Here is a 20384-nt window from a genome sequence, read left to right on the forward strand (position 1 = left end):
GACTAAAAATTTGCCCAAAATCCGCCAAAATCCACAGTTTGTAAGGGGGGGGGGGGGTAAAATTTCGCAAAAGATCGCAAAAAATTTGAAAAAATAATTTTTTTCTTTTTTTCGAGGGAAAAATTTCCGTTTAAAGGAAAAATTTCCCATTTAAGTTCCCAAAAATTCAGAAATTCGAAATTCGAAGAACCTCAAAAGACTTATCCTTAGAAAGAATCAAAAGTCCGCAATGTGGCTTAAAGTCCGCCATAAGCCGCCGAGGTCTTGAGAATCTTATTCTGCAAAACGAAACCAACTGTTTTTAGAATAGCACAAAACACGGAGGCGGCTCGCGGCCCACGGGTTTTCCTCCCCTTCTTCTCTTACACCCCTCTGGAGATGGTCTACCTCACTCCTGCGTGAATAACCACCAAGACGTTTGGCAACAACATACAATGGTAGACTCTCAGCTTTTACATTTTTTTTCCCGCGAAAAATATCTGAACGCCCATTAAAATGAAATAAGTAGAGACCTGAAAAATTCGCGCATTCATTTTACGATAGGCTAGAATCCAAAAAGTTTGCATTTTTGCTGCTTCGGTGATTGGGCCACAGTATATCTAAAGGACTTTGGGCCAATGAAAAAAAAATTAAAAAAAGAAGTAGCGAATCACGAGCATCCCAGTTAACAGGTGCTACGAGTCAGTAACCAATGAGCAGATGCAATTCGCCCGAGTGCATAGTGGATCATGTAGTCCATCCTATAGGTAATTGAAATCGCGAATTTTTCCGGTCTCTAGCAATAAGGTATGCCCGCGCAAGCGGTTTCTTCCTTGTGTTTGGCGGCCGTCTGCGGGAGAAGTAGTTGCCTTATTTGGCTGAGCCACTCAGGAGGCAGTTGCTTCCGCAATGAATTGCTGTGATTGGTGTTTTTAACATTCGTCGTGTACCTGAGAGAAACTCACCCAATCACGAAACACAGACGACGCTATAGTGTTTTAACTTTCAGCTAGTCTCGGAATCTTTTCGCGAAATATGCATGGCCCTAATACTCAGCGTCCGTAATTTTTTTCTGAAGATAGCCGTAAATGTAAGAAAATCCGTGGATATTTTTTTTTAACTGGTAAATTGAAGGTAAAAACGTGGAGTGCAGAGCTGCGCTGTCACGTGGTCAGCGCTACAGGGTTTCTCGCGGGCGGGGAGGTAGCTGTTAACATCTCAGGCAGCCTGCAGGAGCGCTGCCCGCATTAATTAGGCGGCCGCCTTAATGAAGCCGCCGCGCTGGAGTGCGTTCACCCCCTTTTCACGAGGCGTCTGCCGCGCGTGGAGACCCCGAGCCTCTTTCCAAAAAAAAATGCACCGTCACTCTAGTGGCACTCGTGGGTCCGTAAAGAGGAGCAACCAGATATGCTATACAGGGTGTCCCTTGGTGTCCCGTGATGTCCCACGGTTAGAGATCGGAAAAATTCGCGATTTCAATGACCTATAGGATGGACTACATGATCCTCTATGCACTCGGGTGAATTGCGTCAGCTCATTGGTTACTGATTCGTAGAACCTGTTAACTGGGATGCTCGCGATTCGCTACTTCTTTTGTTTACATTTTTTTCTATGGCCCAATCACCGAAGCAGAAAAACTGCAAACTTTTTGGATTCTAGCCTATCGTGAAATGAATGCGCGAATTTTTCAGGTCTCTACCCATGGTTAGAAACCGGAAAAATTCGCGAATTCATTTCGCGATAGGCTAAAATACAAATCGCTATACCTCAGTGCCGCCTCTGCTATTGGATCACAACTCACCTGGATGACTCTGGGCCAATGAGAAACACCCGACCAAAGCTTTATACGAATCACAGGCTGCTACGCTGGAACGTCTCACAAGACAGCAGCCAATGAGTGGGTGGCATTTGACCGAGTGTACGTTAGAACTATGGAGTTCATCCTACAGGTCACTGAACCCGCGAATTTTTCCAGTCCCTACCCATGGTGAGACGGATTCACGCGAGACAGGGGTGTATTCGTTTGGGTGAGGCGGGATGATAGTGTGACGCTCGCTGTTGCTTCTAGCATCTAGCGTCTTCTCGTCGTGCACAGGACAACTATGATATTTTAGCGGTGACCATAACATCATATGGCCAAGAAATCAAGATAAGGAAGCAATACATACGACAGGAAAAAAAAACAATTCTATGTTTCATTTCGCGATATAGACTAGAATTTATATGCCTATAACTTTAGGCTGCTTCTGTGATTGGCGAAAAGTTGATTAAAATGAGTATGTAGGGACCGGAAAAATTCGCGGGTTAAATTACCTGTAGGATGAACTCCATAGTTCTACGTACACTCGGTCAAATGCCACCCACTCATTGGCTGCTGTCTTGTGAGACGTTCCAGCGTAGCAGCCTGTGATTCGATAAAGCTTTGGTTGGGTGTTTCTCATTGGCCCAGAGTCATCCAAGTGAGTTGTGAGCCAATAGCAGAGGCAGTACTGAGGTATAACGATTTGTATTTTAGCCTATCGCGAAATGAATTCGCGAATTTTTCCGGTCTCTAAGTATGAGCAGATGAAAAACCCCTCGACGAAAGAAGTGTCGAATCACAAGCATCCCAGTTAACAGGTGTCACGAGTCAGCAGCCAATGACCAGGTGTTTATTTTCCCGAATACATAGAGGATCGTGGGGTCTATCCTAGAGGTCATATAAACCGCGAAATTGCCAGTCTCTAGCATAAAGAGTTCCTTGAATGCTTTCGGAAATCTGCATCGGGTGTTTCATGCCTCAAAAAAATTTTTTTTTTTTTGAAAACGAAATTCGGAAATAGGACTACTCACCCCACCTTCAGCGTATTCTTAAATTATTTTCGTAAACAGACACCGCTCGTATATATATTGAGCAGTTCTTAAATCCCTTGTTCCCCCCCCCCCCCCCCCCTGAAACTCTGAACAGCGCATTGTTACCGGCTAGGCAGGGGTCTTAAGTGGTCATTCCACCACACAAATTATTACATGAAATAAAATAATGTACTTTGTTAGAAAGGATCACAGACTTTCGCAGCCATTTTTCTGCGATTTCTTGGCTCACGGATGTTTGCCCCGTAAAAATCTGATGTGAGTTCGTCAACGTTTCGATCGAAAAGGCAGTCTCCATCATCAGAGTAACTAACTGTCTCCTACCGAGAGTGTTGGCAGTTTTAATTCCGAAAGCCGAAATTATTTAGAGGCAAGATGACTGCCAGAACCATCTATATGAGACGGTTATCTTGACGATGGTGACTGCGATTTCGACCGAAACCTTAGCGGATTATTCACTTTTTACGTAGGCAAAAACACATAAGTTTTGTTTTCCAAAGTACTAGACTAGCCATCAATTAACCAGTATTTTTATCATAAATGATGAAAGCATATTAAGCTTTCAAACTGAAAAAAAAAGTGACCTGCCAAAAATGTTAACTCGTTGGGGGGGGGGGGGGGGGGGGAGGTAAGCTTACTACCAGGATAAAACTTTCATTATCAAGTCACATGACTTGGTTCAAGATGGCAATAAATTAAAACAGTATTCTGATACTTTTATGTAGTGTGTTAAATGTGTTATAAATGCAGAGCTTTTAAATGTACGTATCCTTTGTTAAGTTCATGTACATGAAATATGCGTTTTGAAATAGTCAGTTGAATGTCAAATAGTTTTAATATATGTTATTCTTTGCGCAAGCTGTGTTTATAAATTAAAAATAATTTGCATTTTTTTGTTGTTGTAGAAAATGAAGCGGACCCATGAAGCTGCTAACCCTGTCTGCCAGACAGACAGAAAACTGTACCAGCAGTTTGAAAGTTGAGGTGAGTTTTACAGTTAAGCTGGAGATATGTCGTTGATAACTATTTCAAAACGATGATTACGTACGAAATGTTACGAGATTTTTTTTTGTAAGAATGTGTTTTTTGAAAATATTTTTTTTGGTCATGCCTATAACTGTTTGTATGTTTGTTAATTTATTGATGATAAATAGAGATACGGAAATTTCGCGCATTCATTTTTTTTTTCGCAAGCTAGAATGCAAACCTTCACACACTCGTACTGTGTATTAGACGGTATTAGAAAATATTAGACTAATTTTCTTCCACGGTATGCTTGTGCTGTCTGATATTTTAAGTTTGAATGTGTTCGTATGTGCTGTGGTCATTGTGTCGTCCAGAATACCTGTTCAGTTCCATCGTTGGGTCCATTTGTTAGACATCAGCTGATTTAAGCTAGTTCTCTCTGGTTTTACTGTTTTAATTTGTATTTCTTATTTTGCAGTCTTGATCATTGCAAAACTGCAAAGGCACGTGTCCAACAAAACTGTGTTAAATCAATATCTCCCATTGCACGAATCATTTAAAGAACGTAATGGTGTTGAAAGTTTGGGAACTTTAATTTTCCAGCAGCATTACGTATGTCATCTTGCATTTCGTTTTCTGACTCACTAACTTCTGTTTATAGTCGCACGTTAAATACAAACATTTTGGCGACTGACTGCCCACTAAAATCACGTAGAAATTATATTTTTGAAAGTCTGCAAGTTCGCGCGAATAGTTGAAAATTTCGTTTTATTTCATTTCCACGTCGATAAAGATCGCAGACTTCCGCGGCCAATGTCTGGAGTTGTTTGATCTCTGGGTCGAAGGCGACGATATCACCGACGTTTCGGTCGACATTGCAGTTTCCATCTTCAGGGTAGCGGTTAAGCTGCTACTACCCTGCAGATGGCGACTGTCTTCGACGCGGCTACAACCCATAATTAGGGACACCTGTGTTTCGAAAATACATTTCGTGTCTAGGTACATCGCAAAACACCGTAGTTTTTTTCTTGTAGTTATTGGCTGTGGTCGGTGAGAGGTGTTTTCCCGCACTTGACGGGGCCAATGGGAATGTGGATACCGTACTGCTGCACGCACACGATTCGCCATCGCTCTAAGAAAAAGCTACAGCGTTTTGTGACATACCTTGACACGAAATGTATTCGCGAAATACAGGTGTCCCTACCCATAAGCCAAGCAACTTTACACTTGCTCATGTTTAATTATGGTTATATATATATATATATAAAATCACCGTTCGATAAAAAAAAAGAACTCGTACGAAAATTTTATTGAAAGATGCTGACAAAGTCACCAGGTGTTTATAGACACGCTGTTATAAACCATTGGCATCAGCTTCTCTTACAACCTGCACTAAGTATGAGGCAGACTGGCGGCTCTTGTTTGACGGACTACCCTCTTGTCTGTTGGATGATTTTTGTAACTGATGGCGAGAAAGCTTGTCTAAGTTCGTCTCATTCGTAAAAAAAAAACTACATAAATTACAATAAAATAAAATAAAAAGTTGAAACACACGTCCCTTGCAAAATGATTTTGCCATTCCAAACATAAGTTGTATATGACAAATTTAATATTTGGTATTCTTTTTATATTATGTTTAAATATAACTTCGTACCACAACTTAGTTTCGGAAATGCTCCTTATAGATAATTTTCTTTAAAAATATTGGTTGGCATATCTAAAGTAAATAATTTTAAGACATGTTTTATTTCAATGCCAGTTAAATTTTATTTGTGTGTTTTTGCCGCCTTGCAAAATAACTATAAACAAATTATCGTTAAAGAAAATTGTCGTCGTAATATTTATAATTATATAACATTTGCGGTTTTAGAGTAGCCTGCTGTAGGTACTCCAGCTGAGGAAACACTAGCTTGAAGACAGCCATTCCAATAAATAGGGTTATACACTTCTTTGTGTTGTACCTCCAACACAGTTTAGTGTTGTCCCTATATTAAGGGTGGGTAAGCCTACAGAATTTTAGTTTATTCGGAAGTCGCACGGAACGGAAATGTGCAACCACGTTGCTGCCATCTGTGGCTGATGGCGCGAAGCAGAGTTCACAAAGCCAAAGGGAAACTTTATAGAATTAACTGTTTAACGAATTTTAACAAGATATGCAATATTTTAATAAAAATCCCTGGTCGAAAATCAGGTACAAAGCCGGGGTTTATGTATATTTTCTCAAGTATTTTTCGCTTTTATTGAAGCCGATTTATTATATATATTTTTAAATTACGAATGAGACAACAGTCTACTTAGTTGCTCCGGCAGCAAATTCTTGTGGTGGTTGCGGAAAGTACGTGTGATTCGCGTCCGTAATAATTCGCATATATTTATCAAGCTCGCCATTATTTTAAATAATTCTACGTTGAATTTCATGCCCGGGAACACACGAATTCGCTCGTTGCCCAGGTTAGATGTCACATACTTCCCCGTCGAGTACTGCAAGACTCGCTCACCTTTTTTTTTTGTGTGGTTCTGTATTGGGTCGTTACCACAACGCCGAAATACCACAACGCCGAAATACCACAACGCCGAATGTCAGAATTGACCACAGCGCCGACAGCTAGAAAACTGCTGTGTACCACAACGCCGAAATAACAACTGAATGAATTTGTGTGTGTTTCTTAAATGTACCTTAACGCCGAAATACCACAATCAAACCTAACCTTACCTAACCTAACCTTATCTAGCGTAATATAACCTAACCTAACTTAACCTAGCCTAACCTAACCTCACCTAGCCTAACCTAGCCTAGCCTACCTAACCTAGCCTTACCTAACCTAGTCTAACCTAACCTAACCTTTGTGGCAGTCCTGCAATGACATTTTTCGGCGTTAGTGTATTACGGCGTTGTGGTAATTCGGCGTTGTGGTACACAGCAGTTTTCTAGCTGTCGGCGTTGTGGTCAGTTTGGCATTTCGGCGTTGTGGTGTTTCGGCGTTGTGGTCCGTCCCCTTCTGTATTTTTTTCCCCCCCTGGACAGAAGAGAGCTCGTGTATCGCACAGCCGGATAGACATCTGTGCCCCTTGGGGGGGCCGTGGCTCGTATCGCCGTGCGAAGCTGGAATGTGGGTTAATTGTTGCTGAGCGGCGCCGCTCAGCAACTGGAGCGTCCCCGACGGCCGGCGCGCAAACCGCGTCCTTTCTCCCCTCCTCCTCTCCTCGCGGTTAGTCGGCTTCCCGTCAGCGGCGTCGACGGTCCCTGGGGTCCGCGTCTTCTGGTCTCCGGACCTCAGCCGGCTAGTCGCCCTCCCGAGGTGTCTGCGAGGTGTCTTCTCGGTCGCGCCTTCTGGTCTCCTCAGCCAGGTAGTCCTCTCGAGGCGTCTTCTCGTGGTCTTCTCGTCGTGCGGACGAGACTCGAACGGCGACCGCGACATCGCACACGGCGGAGAAATGAAGATGAAGGGGTGTAGTGCAAGTACATGTTGATACTCAAAAATGTAATACTGATTTCGTTCATTCTTTAAATAATCGTAAAAAGATAAAAAAAAAAATTAGGTGTCGCAAAGCAATATAATAATAAAAAAATAATGTAGCCTACCACCAGGTTGCATTTAAAATTTAAACAAATATATAAGAGCAGCAATGGGCGCATGCCCACACAACAAGTGCGCAGTGGCACAGTGCTTCCGAGTGTCTCTTCCGAGTGTCTGAAAAAAAAAAAAAATACAGTTTTTGAAAAACGAGCCGCACCTCAGCTGTGAGGTGTCCTCTCGTGGTCTTCTCGTCGTGCGGGTGAGATTCGAACGGCGACCGTGGCATCGTACACGGCGGAGAAATGAAGATGAAGGGGTGTAGCGCAGGTCCCTTTAGTGCTTCCGAGTGTCTCCTACCGAGTGTCTGAAAAAAAAAAATACAGTTTAAAGGCGAAACCCGCTCTGATTAACTCGAGCAGTTTTTTTCCCTGAAAAGCAGCTAGGAAGTGTGTCCCGGTAAGACGGCCTCAGGAGGAAAGTCGAGTCCGGAAGCGGAACCACCTGTGCGCCGCGGGGACATCTCGAGGGGGGCGGAGGGACCGGAGTGACCCTCGGCGTGGTGGTTGGTCCGTGCGCAGGGGACATGCCCTCCCCGTGGCCCCGCGAGGGGGCGGACGCCCCTCGACAGCGCCGCGGAGACTCGCCTCCCAGGAGCGCGTCCATTTCCGACCTGAGATTAGTGTTCGAGGCGAGGCGCCCCACCAAGGTATGGCCTCTTCCTTACCTTCCCTCGTGCACTCTCTTGGAGTCCCCCCCTGGGTCTCGGCTGCTTCGCGGACCCCTGCATCCCCCCCCCTCCTCCCTGTGCTGCTCCGAGGAACATACACACTTCACAGCTGGAACACCGTGACCTCCCCTGTGCCCGCAACTCGCAGAACAGAAACCAATAAGTAGGGACCGGAAAAATTCGCGGGTTCAATGACCTGTAGGATGAACTCCATATAGTTCTCACGTACTCTAGGTCAAATGTCACCCGCTCACTGGCTGCTTGCTGTCTTGTGAGACGTTCCCAACGTAGCAGCCCGTGATTCGTATAAAGCTTTGGTCGGGCGTGTTTCTCATTTGGCCCGGAGTCATCCAGGTGAGTTGTGAACCAATAGCAGAGGCCGCACTGAGGTATAACCATTTGTATTTTAGCCTATCGCGAAATGAATTCGCGAATTTTTCCGGTCTCTACGCATTAAGTAGGGGCAGGCATTTTTCGCGAATGAAGCTGAACACCTATTAGACTGCGACAAGGTTTACGCGAACCAGCGGTTTCTTCCATGTGATTAGCGGCCGTCTGCGGGAGAAGTAGTTGCCTTATTTGGCTGAGCCACTCAGGAGGTACTTATTTGCTTCCGCAATGAATTGCTGTGATTGGTGTCTTAACATTCGACGTGTACCTGAAAGAAACTCACCCAATCACGAAACACAGACGATGCTATAGTGTTTTAACTTTCAGATAGTCTCGGAATTTTTTTCGCGAAATATACATGGCCCTACGCAATAAAATACATTGTGATTGTTACTAAACTAGGTGGTGTTGCGAAGAGCACACTGACAGATAACGTCGTGGTTAACATTTGAAGTCTTAATTTTTTATTTCAGGTGAAACTTTTTTTTACAGCCGTTAGTGTGATATCTGAGCCTCAGGGTAACTTATAGTGAGTAGGTAACTGGAGTTAACGTATTGTAACGAATATTGCTCTATGGCACCACGGGGGTCGTAAAAAAAGGCTTTGAATTGAAAATAAACTCTCTTTACATCCAATTACAGATGGCAGCAGCTGCTGCGCATGATGATGTGTACTTTACAATACTTTTTTTGAACGTTCACGTACTTTCTCATGCGTTCGCATACTTTTGCATACTTTCGCAACTCGTAATTCGCACTAGCTCTCTGAGGTTGGATCCGGTGTTAGCATTAGATTAGAATTGTGAAAATTTTGTGTAGGCATAGCATCTCCAGTATGGTTATTTATCATTTTTGGGCTATCATAAACCCATTAAGAGGAATGGAAAGGTACAATATTTTGGGAATCCTGGAATCGAAGATCAAGGATAAAATCTGAACTACTCATCATATTTCTTTGCGGTTTGTTTTGCCAACTAGATAATTTAATTACAGAGGGTTGTGTTTACAGCAGTGGCCACAATAATGCATAGTTTTTTAGAAAAAAAAATAAATAACTTTATGCAGAAATAAGGGGTATTAGCCACAAAATTAAAAATTATACCAAAATGTAATTTTTATATTGTGTAATATAATATTATCTAGAACTCTATTATAATCAAAGTGAAAAAACACTTGATCGCTGAATTTTAAAGGAGTTTTAACCAATTAAAACCTGCCATGCAACATTTAGGTAAGGAAGGACACGCTTGTTAAGCAATTACGTAAAATTCTGTATTATAGAGCTCTAGATAATATTGTATTACACCATTCAAAAATTATATTTTGGTATAATTTATAATTTTGTGGCTAATACCCCTTATTTCTGCATAAAGTTATTTAATTTTTTTTCTAAAAAACTATGCATTATTGTGGCCACTGCTGTACACACAACCCTCTGTAATTAAATTATCTAGTTGGCAAAACAAACCGCAAAGAAATATGATGAGTAGTTCAGATTTTATCCTTGATATTCGATTCCAGCATTCCCAAGATATTTTACCTTTCCATTCCCCTTAAAATTCAATCTTAGATTCCATTCAAGACGTGGACGGCCACTAGCAGGGATGCATGACGCGAGCGTCTCGCTACAGCGACACCTACGCAGCTCAGTGCGTATCTATATTTATTTTGTTAATTTGATCAAAAATACTCAGCTGCCAAAGTCTGCATGTTCCTAGCGGCAGCAGTCTCCTTTTCTGGGACAGAGTGTACTTTCCCCGTTTTAATGGTGTGTGGAATGCTTTGAGGTAATGCCTTGCGTACTATTTTGGAAGGGAAAAAAATGTGTGTCTTATAATTTGGAGTTCAATATTTATTTATATAGCATGCCTAGCTGAATTACAAAAATTCTATGCTTATGTCATTTGCTGGTTTCATATTCATCGGGATAATTGCTTATTTAAGAGCTTCAAGCTTAAATGAGGCATTTGTGCCACTTGGTTCTGTGTAGGAAGGCCCTAGAAGACAGGTCTTTATAAACCTGGCTGGACTTCAAAACAATCTCCTTTCGGTGCATCAACTTTCTAAATGTTTGGTTTTTAAAAAGAGTACTTTTTGTATGTTAAGAAACATAAGTTTTTTAAGAAATCAGTTTTACAGTACTTACGTGTTTTAGGAAGACGTGTAAAAAACTTGGACCAATTATTTCTAACTTGAAAATAAGAAGCAGCCCAGAGAAGACTCAGTTAGGAAGAGCTGTAGACACTATTGATAGTATGAGGGTGGGGGGAGGTTGTACATATTGTGAATGTAAATATATAATATTATGAAATGTGGGTGTAGCAGAGCAACACATACATGTTTGTATACGTATCAATTTAAACCAAATATTATATAAAATTTAATAAAAGTATATTTATATGTAAAAAGCTAGTGAACCTAGTGTCATACCAGTATCATGTGAAAAATAGTGAATAGCACTTGTCACCTATTAATTTGTAATGAAATGTGGCAAAAAAAAAACATTGCCTGATTTTGATTTCATACCTAATGCAAAATATTTGGTACTGATAGAGAACAAAGATATGTTTGCGAAACTCTAACTTTCATCGTAGTGATAAATAAACACACATGTCATGTCTGTACAAACACTTGCAAAGAGAATTACATTTTGAATACTTTCCGTCAAACTGGTTATAAACAGATAAGTGATATATCTGTGAGTAAGTGTTATATTGCTTCCAAATAGTGTCATCATTGCTGATACTAACAACGCAAATATCCAAATTAGTTACCTATTGTTTACATAATGATCATAATACCTCGACAACAGCGAGATTTTGAGCGTTGAAAAAAATAAAACAGCTATGTTCAATAATTTCTTGATTTGTAACCAAACATATTACATTTTTATTTGGGTACAATTTTTATATAATTGGAGTGGTACAGCAATCCCTATTTTTATTTTCTCAAAATTATAGAAGATTTTTTTTTGTTAATACAAATGCAAAAGTTTTCTGCTCTACTTTTTGTACAGTTCATACTATCGCACCTCATATACTATTGGCCACATACATTCAAGAACTTCTACAGCCCTTCCTGTTTGAGTTGGACCCTAGTATTTTATATCAGAAATAACTGGTCCAAGTTAGCTAACATCATTCTGTATAAAGTTTTATATTTGAGGAGTAATTATTTTGAATGATCAATAAACACACATTTCCGGTATTTGCAGGAGCAAAATTTTGTTTCGCACGTTAGTATGTTAGATGCAACCTTTACTGTAAACAATTTAATTGGGATTGTGATGTATTTTTTGTACATAAGGTAGTTTGAACTGAAAGTAGTATCTTCTTTCTGGTCATGGGAGTAGCATGCAACTAGCTAATTTGTACAGCATTGGTTTAGAGACATATTCATATCTTACCCCAATCTTGCTGTTTGCTGAGCACTGAAAAAAAAAAAACTTCTGAAGTAAAATTGCTTAGTCTCAAAGTACGACATAATTAAGACTAAAATATCATTTTCAAAACATTAATTGTGAAGATTTCACAGTATAAGATGTTTAAAATAAAAAAAAACTGTAACATAAAACTTTTCATAATTAATTTATTGAGGAAATCAAATTATATTACAGTAATGTTAAGAAATATATACCAATGTTTTTAAATGTTTCTATTACCAAATTTGAAATGCCACTACATCAAAATTGTGGCAGTATTGGGGACCATCATTGATGAATCAAGTAGACCACAATATATAAATGGAGATAAGGAATGTAAATTGCTTGCAATCACAGACATCATGAATAAATAAACCTTCTTCTGTTAAATTAGCAGTGAGTTAGAACAAATATTTAGCATTTATTTTTTGATGACATGCCTTTTTGAGTACTAGATATTTTTCGATTACTATAGTGCTGTTGCTATACTTAGGTATGTACTAACACAACATAGACATTATCTCTGAGCTATGACCATTGGCTTTTATGACATATTTTATCACTTGGAGCACCACCATACTGTCATTTTTTTGCTAATTCGTCCACATTTTAGGAACCCTTCCAAAGAAATTTGTGCATGAAAAAAAATAAAAATTTATAAAACAGCAGCCGTGGATGGTAGCAAGGAATCTTCCAAGAAAACTTTCATCAAGACATACCAACCTTTTTTTTTGTACATGAGATCAAAAATGTTTGTTTACGCAAACAGTGAATTATAAACTCTAGGATAGGTGAAAAAAAGTGGCCTGCACACACTAAAAATGCATTCATTATGCAGTCTATAATTTTTTTGTAGTTAACTTTGGGTAAAAGTGAACTGATTGCATAATTTTTTGTTACATTTAGTTAGTATATCTTAATAATTTTTTCTTCACAATTTTGTACAACTTAAACTATAAAGGTTGCAAATTGTGGCCATTTTGCTGGGCTTACAGCCCCGGTGTTCTATTTGATTGGCATCATGATTGGCCCCCTATGGGATTGGGGGGGGGGGGGGGGGGGGGGGATGAGTGAACATCTGTGAAACTTCCTGACATTTTACAATAATAAGCTGAAGGGAAACTGAAAGTAAATTACAAAAAATAAAAAAAAATAAAAAAAGAACGTACATTTAAATGTGAAGCAACTGTAGGCGGTTTTATGTAAGTGCCTCTGTGAATGTTGTTGGGGATTGTGTGCAGCTATAGCATTCTCTGAGAAGGGCATAGGGAAAATGTCTGACTTTGTGGAAATTAGAACTAGACATACGGGGTGAGTGTGAATTTGACAGACAAACTAAGTTGAAAACCTCCGTAAGACTTATGGTTAGAGACCTACAAAATTCGCGGATTCATTCGGTGATAGGCTAGAATTCCAGCACATATACCTCTTAGATAATTTTGCTATTGGCTTACTGTTCATCTGGACGAATCTCAACCAGTTATAAACCCTCAACCAAAGAAGGATCGAATCACAGAAAAACCAGCTGAGACGACTCACAAGTCGGCAGCCAATGAACTTGCGTTATTTGTTCGAGTGTACAGGGGTATGTGCAGTCTTATCCTGAAGGTCATCGAAACCGCGAATTTTGCAGGTCTCTACGTTATGGTCCAAAGTGATTCCCAAGTCTTGTATATAGATCTTTGAAGTTGGGGATGAACAACATTTTTTATTACAAACAATAGATGAAGTATTTAAGCTGGAACCTAAGCATCTGGATCATGTTTAATTGAACGATGTTCTACAACCGCAAGGAATTTCGTGGCTGTAGAAAAAATAATTTAATTGAAATTAATTTGGGGTAGAAACACGTCATACGAATATGTGAACAATAACTTGCCGCTGTTGATTATTTCAATGAAATAATTTTTCTACAGCCACAAAATTTGTTATTGTGGAATTGCGTTCAGTTGAACATAATTCAGATGCCTAGTGTTCCATCTTAAATACTTTCTCTATTATTTACGATATAAATGTTGTTCAGCCCCAACTTCAAAGACGCACACCAGACTTAAGAAGCTCTTTAGTCCGTAAGTCACACAGAGGTTGCAACTTATTTTGTTGTAATGAACCAGCTGCTGAAATTTATCGATCAAATTCAGAATAATCCTGTGAAGACTGTACTTTGAGTAAATTTTTACCCGTGTACAGTTATTGGGGGGGGGGGGGGGGGGAATTCAATTAGGATTTAAATTGAATTCCGTACGAACTTGGAGTGCTTGCTAAATAGCTAAATTGTATTCATGATATATCGGAACTTATTTAGAAGTTGATCGGAGGCTTTCACAGTCTTTGTCTAACAAACTATCTCTTTGTTCTTAAGTTTTAGTCGCATAAAAGTGATATGTTGTGCTGATTTTTTGCACTGCTTTGCAGCAAGTGTCTTAGGTTTGAGAAAAAACTGAAGTGTATTTCTCAAGCCTGAAGATGCCTCCTGCAGTACAGAGTGAAACATCGGTTACAGTCTAACACTTCCATACAGCCTCTAATGTCAAGATAGTTGTGGTATTGTTTAGATGTTTTTTTTTTATCAAATGTAAAGGAATTTTATTGGTATAGCCAATTTTTTATGGTGTTATAAAAAAAGCATATTTCATCAATGAAAATTTTGTCTTTATTGTAATTAAAAATTAAAACTCATGTAATCAAAATACATATCAAGCACAGTTACGGCGATAAACTGCTTCAAATATGTACATAACTTAAAATTTGTTCATAGAAAAATTAATTATACATATATAGACTAGATGAGAGTATGTTAAACTGCAACTAACAAAAATTTAAATATTCTTCTGCATTGTTCCTTTGTTCATGAGAGAATTATAAATAAAAAAAGTTTTAATGTAATGGTTTTATCAAGAAATTAATCTCCAATGATAAGCTTAAAACAAAGGTTGGTGAAATGAATTATTTATATTTTAATAGACGAAATGAGGTAATTGAGATGAATTTAGCTGCATTTGTGTTTTGGCTTGCATTTCCGTGTTATTTCGAGGTTTCTGCATGACTACATTGGTGAAGAGATGTGATCGTTCGTTACCCCTGTTCATTCGATCTGATTGTGTTTGAAGGGTAGCTTCCTGCTGTTCTTTATTCGCTTCGCTTCAAATTAACACAAGATAGAAAACTTATTTTCTTAAAATTTTGGCAAGGCGATGAGTTTTGTTGGAAGGGTGTGAACAGAATTGGTGTAAACATTTGGCACCAGTCTCTGGATTGTATCTGTTAGTTTTCCCACTGGTCGGTCATTATAGACGTCCGCACTAGACAGGCTACACTGGCTTTTTTCTGGATATTAATGCACTGTGTATTTGTTAGAGCTGGCAGTTATGTGCTGTGAATTAGAGTCGTGAAGTGGGAATGGGTATAGTTTCATAACTGGAATTAATTCAGAGCATTAAAAAAAGGTAAATAAATATAGTATTAAACATACCTGATTACATAGTGCTTAAATTATTCTCTATATAATTTTTTTTGTACGTGAAAAATTTTTAATAAGTGTTTTCTTGAATTATAAGGTGTAAAAAATAAGGTGAACTATCAATCAATGTATATAACTTTTTAATTCGACAATCCTGTTGTTCTAAATAATGAAAAGTCTGAACCGGGGAATAAGGTTTACTTTCGAGGAGCAAATATAAACATACAGACTCTAAAAAAATTCAGCTGTAGCATTTTGAAAACTGATTGCAGTTGTGCAGGTCTTGACATGACTATAATCATCAGAGTCAGAAGAAGTTAAGACCATGATGGTGGGAGGGAGGAGCCATAGTCAAAAAGAACATGGCATATTTTTATTTGTCAAAGCTATAAATAAATAATATGTTACTTTCAGCCATTGGCTGTTTAAGATAACACTCACGTTTTATCTTATCTCTTAAGATTTTTTTTTGCTTCTAAAGAACTAGATACCACAGTAGTTTGTTTAAGCTTAGGACTGTCATCACACCTGTCATGGCATCACCGTTTCGTGGGATGTGAAGTAATTCGTTAACACTGAGTGAGGCTAGGGCCAGACCCAGAGCCAATTGTGGATAATGGTCGTACATATGCAATCGTAGTTAATCCGTGTTTTCTCTAGAGAGTAAGTGACTTATATGATGAGTGCAATGGGAATCATTAGGAGCGTAAAATTTGCGAAATACCCTCTGTAATTCGAGCGATAACTGTAAGTACTTTTTTTTCTTCTCAAAATCCTGTCTTCCGTGTGAACATTATAAACTTGATAATTTCTCGGGCGTTGAGAGAATTTATGTTGGACGTGCCCTTTTATTACCTATGGCAGGTGCTGAATGCCTCTGACCAAAATCCACACTTTCACTTTTAAGGTAAATACCTTCAAATTATTTCATTCCAACTTTTGGGAAGCAAAACAACCCAATATTCCTTCCCCTTCGTTCTCCTCAACTATGACTATGCAAAATTTACTCACATGATTTTGCATTTGAGATGTTTTGATTTTGCCTGTTCGTTCTCAGGAGAATGAAAGGATTTTTTTTAAAGGTCTTATTTTCATCACAAAAAAAAAAAAAGACCAGAATATTGGTCTCCCGAAAATAATAAAATTGTAAAATTAGTTGAATTGTTTTCATATAACTTTGTAACAGTTAATATCGACTAAGAGTCAACTGATGACTACTGCCTTGAATTTGGGAATTTGTTTTATAGAAAATGTCTAGAGCTTATTATCTGAAGTATTTGTAGGTACCTTAGTTAATGCATGTCGTATTTTAATGAGCTGTACAGTACAATAGCTTTCTTCTGCGCAATGAGATGTGCTTATTTGGTAATGTGGGAAAAGTGGTTATTATTATCATCTTATTAGTGTTCGTAATGTACTGTACAGAAAATATGCCTTTATAATTAGCATTAAAATTTGTCTGTGAATTGTATGTTGTAGATACTATGTGTATTAGTTATAAAGGGCACAAAATTCTTAGGAAATGTTTTATTTTCACTGCTACAGATATGTTGGTGCCGACAGAATCATTCCATTCATGAAATCAATTTAAAACCAGTTTAATTCGTACTGTGAAATTATTATTTTTTGTGTGGTTTTAGCTCTGAATGTTGACTTGTGTGGGTGCTGATCACTGCCATAGAAAAAGCGTGGTTTTACTTTTACAATTTAACTTGTGTACTTATTAAATATAGAAGTAACACCTGCAAACTTTGCTGCATGCGTAATTCTTCAGCTGATTGAGAAGGGCTAGGAGACACAATCAATGTTAGCTTTTGTTGCAAACCAAGTGTGTTACACTGAAACCAAAATATTACCAGGATTCCCGCAGACAGGAAAAATCTGGGGATGTAAAAGGTGCCTTAAAAACCTGGAAAACATAGGGAAGTCTACAAAACCTTGGTTTGCAAAACATTAGCTATCAGCAACCATACATAGCACATAGGCTAATGTGTAGTACCTTTAATGTCGTAGGCCGGTATTCCAAGGCACAAAAATAAGGGTTTAGGTGTTGAATATGCTAAACCGGTATCCTAACCGTATTCCTAGTGCACGGTAGGACACGGCCAGTCCCATAGTTTTAGGGAATGGATTTTGGTGTCCTATCAGTTGCCTATCTGTTGCCCAAATTCCGCGCATGCGCAGAGCTCACTTTTTCGTTGATTTCGTCCAGAAGGCGGAACCGTGTCTGGCCTGGCGCCATTAACTCATAAATAGTAATTGTTGTAATTTAATTTGTGAGCTGTTTGATAATCCATTGGCAAAATTGTGGAGGATTTCCGGGAGGAAGGGGGGGGGGGGTATGTCATTTATCATTCCCATTTCACAGTTACAATTTTGCAATCGTAAGCGGGCCCCCCTCAGAGAGGATCTTTTTGATTCCAGGGGGAGGGGGGTGGTCCGGGTCCCCATGGCCCTCCGGGATCTACACCCATGCTTAAGATAATCAAACATAAGGAATATAAACAACGGGGAATGCATTTGAAAATTTGAAAAACAATAATACATCAAAGTGTGATGAAACAAATTAATGTTTGTTGTATTTTTCAGGCTAAGTAGATGGTAATGTAAATAAAAAATGATAACATTGCAAACTGTGTATTGTGCTATACCTATATGTTAACTTGCGAGATAGTGTGATGATGTAGGAGGGAAATGTTAGTTTGGATAGAGAAAACAGGAAGAGTGTGGGAACCCTGATTTTTTTAAAAGTGTCAGATATATGAGAATGAGACATAATTCTGCGAGGAATCATGCTACCTGGATGACTGGGCATTGCATATCCATCACAGATACAGTTCAGTTGAGTGCAGGAGTTGTGTTAAAAATCACAGGTTTGCACAGGTTTTACTGTCTCAACTAATTCTCTTGCAGTTTTTTTTATGTAATTGATATTTTCATTATTGAAGGTTTTATTACAGTTAAGTTTTTATTGATTAGTTAATTTAATTTTAAAATCTTAGTTGTGAGTGAATGTTTTGACTAAATGACTTTCCTGGTGAAAAGAATTGTGGGTTGTTAACCTCTTTTGGAATGTGGGTGAAGCCACTATAAATTATAAGTAAGTTTTTATCTTTCTAATTTTCTTGGTGGAATATCTTGATGTGCTTAACAAACCACTTTTTTAGTTGCTTAGTGATAAGTAGGGACACCTGTATTTCGCGATTTCATTTCATGTCAAGGTATTTCACAAAACACTGTAAGCTTTTTCTAAGAGTCATGGCAAATTATGAGGGTGCAGCAGTACGGTGACCACATTCTCATTGGCCCCGTCAAGAGCGGGACGACACCTCTCACCGACCTCAGCCAATAACCACAGGAGAAAAGCTACAGTATTTTTTGTGAAATACCTTGACACGAAATGTATTCGCGAAATACAGGTGTCTCTAGCGATAAGTCATGCTTGTGTTATGTGAGTACACGGTTTTGTTGAGTGCACGTGTTTGCCGGGTGTTGCAGGCAGGCGGTGTCCAGAAAGACATGGAAGAGAAGAGACCGTCGAGACTAGTCGGTTCTAAAGTGTCGCAGATCGCCAACATATTCCAGAGCATGGCCCCCGCCAAGGAGACGGAGCTTCTGCTGAGCAGCACCGCGGTGCCCTTGAGGAACCACCAGCCGGCGTCGCCGAGGGCGGAGCGCCGTCGGACGGTCGCCGGGGGGGACGACCCGGGGCCCCAGAGGGAGTCCCCGGTGGTCACCGTGGTGCGAACGGAGAGCCACGTGGCGCGCTTCAACAACGCGCGCGCCCTCTTCGAGAAGCTGGGCTCCGAGGACAGCAAGGCCAAGCCCGCGCCGGGACAACTCCTCACGGCGTCCAGCCAGAACCTCCACTCCAGGTCCAGCTCCGACAATTCCTCGGCAGGGACGTCCCCCGTGCGCGCGTCCCGCCCGCTCAGCTCCCGGTCGCCGTCTCCCCGCGTGGACAGGAGCCCCGTCGTCTCCAGCAACGGTTTCCTGGCAACCACGGATGGCGATCTCAGGAAGAAAGACTACAACGGCTTGGAGAGGAACGGTCTGATCGATGCCACAGACGAGGACAGCACGCCCGTCGCCACGAAGATCCCCTCGATACACGCGGCCGAGAAACTGAGGCAGACACGACCGGTCAGGCAGGTGGACGGCCACAAGACCAACGGCGTCGTGAAGTTCGGGGGCGATGACCAGTCGAAGGAGCACAAGGCGCTGCAGCTGAACGCGACGCCCGCGAAGGCGGTCCCGCAGAAGCCTGAGAAGCCGGATAAGCCGGATAAGCCGGATAAGCCGGAGAAGCCGGAGCGCAAGTTCAACAGCCGCGAGCTGATCGAGAAGCAGCGCAACTGGACGTCCCACTTCTCCAAGTCGCGCGCGGCACGGTACAACAGCGACCCGAACAAGAGCGAGGTGCGGGTGGGCGTGGGCACCAGGAGGGACCCCCAGGTGGCGGTCGGCGTGGAGGGGGCCGCCCCGGCGACACGCAGCGCCTCGTTCAGCGCGACGAGGACACTGCGGTCGCCAGCCACCTCGCCGCCCCCTCCCCCGGGTCCGTCGCCTGCCGGCTCGCCCGTCGTCTCCGAGGATAAGCTGGAGCGCGAGACCTGCCGGCTGTCTCCCTCGCCGACCCCCAGCTCCACGTCCCCCAGGTAGTCTAGTCTGGCCTCGAACAATATCATAGGTAACAACCACTTGGTGCTAAGAAACACCCAATCTGGTTTATGATTTATCAGATAACTAAAACAAAGAGAAATAAAAATAACTCAACTAAACCATTCTAAACTAGGTTGTAGTTTTATAAACAAAAAATCTCTCAACTAAGCTTAACTAAGATAAGTTTGCAAAAAATTACAGTTGTTCCGACTTTCTGTGTATATAGTTTGAGCATGTTTAGTGTAGTGTATAGAATTCGAACATTTTAAACTTCCCACCTTGCAGGGCATTGTGGTTGATCATTCTGGAGTGGCCAGGAAGTAGGTTGGTGCACCTGTGCACAGGAAGAGGACAGTCTGATAATCAACATGGTGGTGAGTGGACGTTGGTTACTATCGCGACTCGTTTCAA

The 20384-nt window shown here is 40.6% G+C and overlaps 1 protein-coding gene across 8 annotated transcripts in view; it reads left to right on the plus strand.

Annotated features, from left to right (window-relative positions):
* The window catches only part of LOC134538193 (neurabin-1), a 174353-nt gene that overhangs the window by 71343 nt on the left and 82626 nt on the right, over positions 1-20384 (plus strand). For 7 of the 8 annotated variants that reach the window (XM_063379270.1, XM_063379275.1, XM_063379271.1 and 4 more), the window contains exons 3-5: positions 3735-3813; positions 7892-8019; positions 18810-19969. In XM_063379270.1, coding sequence (XP_063235340.1) covers positions 7897-8019; positions 18810-19969 — 1283 coding nt within the window. In that variant the 5' untranslated portion in view covers positions 3735-3813; positions 7892-7896. The remainder of the gene's footprint in view (positions 1-3734; positions 3814-7891; positions 8020-18809; positions 19970-20384) is intronic. The other variant, XM_063379274.1, reaches the window with a different exon arrangement.

This window comes from Bacillus rossius, chromosome 13 (assembly GCF_032445375.1).
Source record: "Bacillus rossius redtenbacheri isolate Brsri chromosome 13, Brsri_v3, whole genome shotgun sequence".
Taxonomy (NCBI): Eukaryota; Metazoa; Arthropoda; class Insecta; order Phasmatodea; family Bacillidae; genus Bacillus; species Bacillus rossius.